The 3427-nt window shown below is 31.3% G+C and overlaps 1 protein-coding gene across 1 annotated transcript; it reads right to left on the bottom strand.

The window, feature by feature from the left end:
* Positions 1 to 249: 249 nt before the first annotated feature.
* On the bottom strand, positions 250 to 2325 carry LOC145949903 (uncharacterized). Its single transcript, XM_083060807.1, has 4 exons — positions 1403 to 2325; positions 1028 to 1327; positions 855 to 927; positions 250 to 636 (listed from the first exon to the last, which is right to left on the bottom strand). Exons 1-4 carry the CDS (start codon positions 2323 to 2325, stop codon positions 250 to 252), a joined length of 1683 nt encoding a protein of 560 aa, XP_082916933.1.
* Between the last annotated feature and the right edge of the window lie 1102 nt (positions 2326 to 3427).

Genomic DNA, 3427 nt, shown 5'->3' with positions numbered 1-3427 from the left:
TATAAAATCCTGTCCTAGTAACTTTTTAAGACATTTATCCTTATTGCCTAATCCTCTTCAGAGCTATATTCATCAAAGTCTTCTTCTAATTCCCCTTCATTTGATTCCTCTTCTTCTTCCTCCTCATCCTCTTGTACTTCAACATGTTGTAGGGATTCTTCAGGCTCATCAACTTCTTCAAGATCACCTTGTACATCTTGTAGTCCTAAAATACCTTCAACTTCAATGACTTCATTAGTATGTGTCATTTCATCTAGCCACTTCATCTTCCACATCATCAAATTCTATACGGCCCATTGGCTTTGTTTTGATTGCAACAAACCAACCACGTTTATCCATTCGTGTTGTTGGATATGGGACATAATACACTTGCCTTACATTATGTGCAATGATAAATGGATCAAACTCTTTATATCTTGCATCAATCTGGATATCCACTATATTATATTTTGGATCCACTCTTGTACCTCTTCTTGACGGATCAAACCAATCACAATAAAATACAACCACTTTCTTGGGATAACTTAAAGTATTGTATTGAAGTTCATATATGTGTTGAATGACCCCATAGAAATCATCTTCACCTCCTTCTGTAATGCCCTTTACATAAACTCCACTATTAATGATTTTTTTCTCCTTGCACCAAGCATAAGTTTTGAAACTTGTATCCATTAACAAAATATGTGTGCCATTCTTTAACACATCTAAATGGCTTATTTGACAAATCCCTTAAGTGTTGGTTTGTCCCATTTAAAGGCTCGTTGTGAACCTGTGTGCATGTAAGACAGATGAAAAGTTATATTTTAATTAATGTATATATAATGGGGAATTAAAATAAATTGTTATATACATACTTGTTCCTTGAACCATCTAGGAAAATCAGCATGTATACGAACAAAAGCATTTTCTTGAGTTTGCATGAATAAACTGCCCAAATATATCACTTGAAGGGTGAGGTTAAGATTAGAATACAAGATAAGTTGTACAATAATGAAAATATTCATTGTCAAATGCTTACTCAAGGTACGATTTAACTTTAGTGCAGTTGATCAACACATGAACATGGGCTGAATTGTGTTGTTCATCGGTTAACCATTTAACCATCTCCTTACCAGAATGGCGACCAGGTTGGTTAAAGACTGATAACATCGGTGGAAGATTTTCCCTTTCATTTACCATTTCATTTCTATTACTCGTTGTTGATAACATGAAGTGATTGAAATAATGGGAACAAAAATGAGTTGTCTCTCGATGCAAGTAAGCCGCACAGATTGATCCTTCAACCCTTGCCTTATTTTTCACTGATCGTTTAGAAATGCCCATGAATCTACAAAATTAAATAACTAGGTGATGCTTGATAAGCATTAAAAAATTAAATAGAATATGTTGTTAATTATAATACCTTTCAAATGGGTACATCCACCTATATTGCACCGGTCCACCAAGACTTGCTTCATATGGAAGATGAATAGGCAAATGCTCCATTGAATCAAAAAAGCTAGGAGGAAATATTCTTTCCAACTTGCAGAGTATTATTGGAATATTGTCTTTTATCCTACATAAGTCATCCTCCTTCAATGTTGCAGAGCATAAATCTTTGAAGAAATGACTAACTTCAATCAATGGATTTAAAACATGCTTTGGTAAAGAACTAAATGCAATAGGAAGTAAGCACTCCATAAATACATGACAATCATGACTTTTCATCCCATGCACCCTTCCCTTGTCATCAGCACATCTTGCCAAGTTAGAAGAATAACCATTAGGCATCTTTAGATCTTTTATCCAAGAACATACTAGCTTTGCTTCTATTGTAGTTAAAGAGTAGTTTGCCTTTGGCTTTAACATCTTACCGTTAACCAACGACTTCAACTCCAAGTCTGGTCGTCTACAATACAAAGCTAAATCCTTCCTTGCCTTCTCATTGTCTTTTTTCTTACCACTCACATTCATGATAGTGTTGAATATGTTATCAAAAAAGTTTTTCTCTATATGCATGACATCAAGATTGTGCCTTAGCAAATTATCTTTCCAGTATGGAAGATCCCAAAAAATACTTCTTTTTGTCCAATTATGCCACTCTCCATGTCCATCTATTGGTAAGACACCACTTTCTGTAACTTTTGGCAAATCCTTCACTCTATGCCACACTTGACCTGGAGTCAAACAAGGTGGCGGCCCATCTCGTTCTTGTTCCCCTTTTCTAAAGGCTTTTATATTCTTTCTAAATACATGATTGTTGGGTAAAAATCTACGATGTGAGTCAAACCAACAAGGTTTCCTCCCTCTATACACATTGTAATCCCTCTTTCCCACAATCTTCATCTATAAATCAAGTGTCCTATGTCTTTGAGCAAATCCATTATTATGGACAGTGTCCAGCAAGGAATGCAGATATGCAGGACAGCATATAATATTAAGATAATTTGCATAATTAAGAGCAGCAATTGTGTCAATCATCCGTGTCTTGGTGGATTCAGTATTTAGCCATAAATCACACTCCAAGGATACAAATTGAAAGACGCAATCTACCAACTGAGCTAGGTTATTAATCTACTAGAAACTAACAAACATTGAAATTTATGATAGATATTTCAATGGCAAGAGAAAATAACGATTGAATAGACATATGAGTGAAACGAAGCAGGAGATTAGAAGAATGAATCAGATGAGTAAAAAGAATGACACATATATACCTCTTCGCCGATTTCGCGGTACTCACGATTTTGAAGATAGGTAGAGAGAAAAAGTGGTGCCTCTCTTTCTCTGTGACGTTTAAACTCGTATATTTAGGGTTTAAACCCGTCCCTCTCCTCTCTGTGCGTTTTAAAAATATATTTTTTATTTTGAAAAAAAAACTACCATTTTAACTCCTATAAATAATATGAAATAAATATCTTTAAAATATAATTATTTTTAAAATTACTACATTATATTTTTTATTAATTAAATTAATATATAAATAATATTTTGAATTTAAACTTGAAAATAATGATTAATATAATTTAATTTAAATGCAAAATAATAGTATTTCAAATTTAAAATAATAACATATTTATAATAACAATAATAATAGTTCAATTTTGAAATTTTAACAAAATTTTAAAGTTTTATGTATAACACTTTTTCTTTGGATATAAAAAAAATTATATTCTCTCTAAATAACTACATAAAATCTTCTAATATTCTATCTGCCTATCATTATTAGTGGCACAAAGTGATTCAACCTCTCTAGTATTTATAATTAAAAAAATATATAATTTTTAATATTATTTTTATTTTTTTTAAAAAAATTATAGATAAAATCATTTTAATATTATTGTGATATAGAATGTCATTTTTGAAATTTATTTAATTAGTTACTTTTTATATTTTTATTTTACTTTCAATCAAAATTTAATTATAATAATTTTTCTTTATTTTTAAA

Source organism: Cajanus cajan, chromosome 7, assembly GCF_000230855.2.
Source record: "Cajanus cajan strain Asha chromosome 7, NIPB_CcT2T_4, whole genome shotgun sequence".
In the NCBI taxonomy this organism is placed as follows: domain Eukaryota; kingdom Viridiplantae; phylum Streptophyta; class Magnoliopsida; order Fabales; family Fabaceae; genus Cajanus; species Cajanus cajan.
This window is presented reverse-complemented; position numbering and strand designations above follow the sequence as displayed.

What these genes read in the sequence shown, in the direction of transcription:
- LOC145949903 (XM_083060807.1), bottom strand. Translation starts at nt 2,325, where the DNA reads ATGAAGATTGTGGGAAAGAGGGATTACAATGTGTATAGAGGGAGGAAA. An exon ending in AACTGCACTAAAGTTAAATC is followed by an intron (nt 928 to 1,027) that starts GTACCTTGAGTA and finishes ATATTTGGGCAG; the next exon opens with TTTATTCATGCAAACTCAAG. An exon ending in CTAGATGGTTCAAGGAACAA is followed by an intron (nt 637 to 854) that starts GTATGTATATAA and finishes GCTTGGTGCAAG; the next exon opens with GAGAAAAAAATCATTAATAG.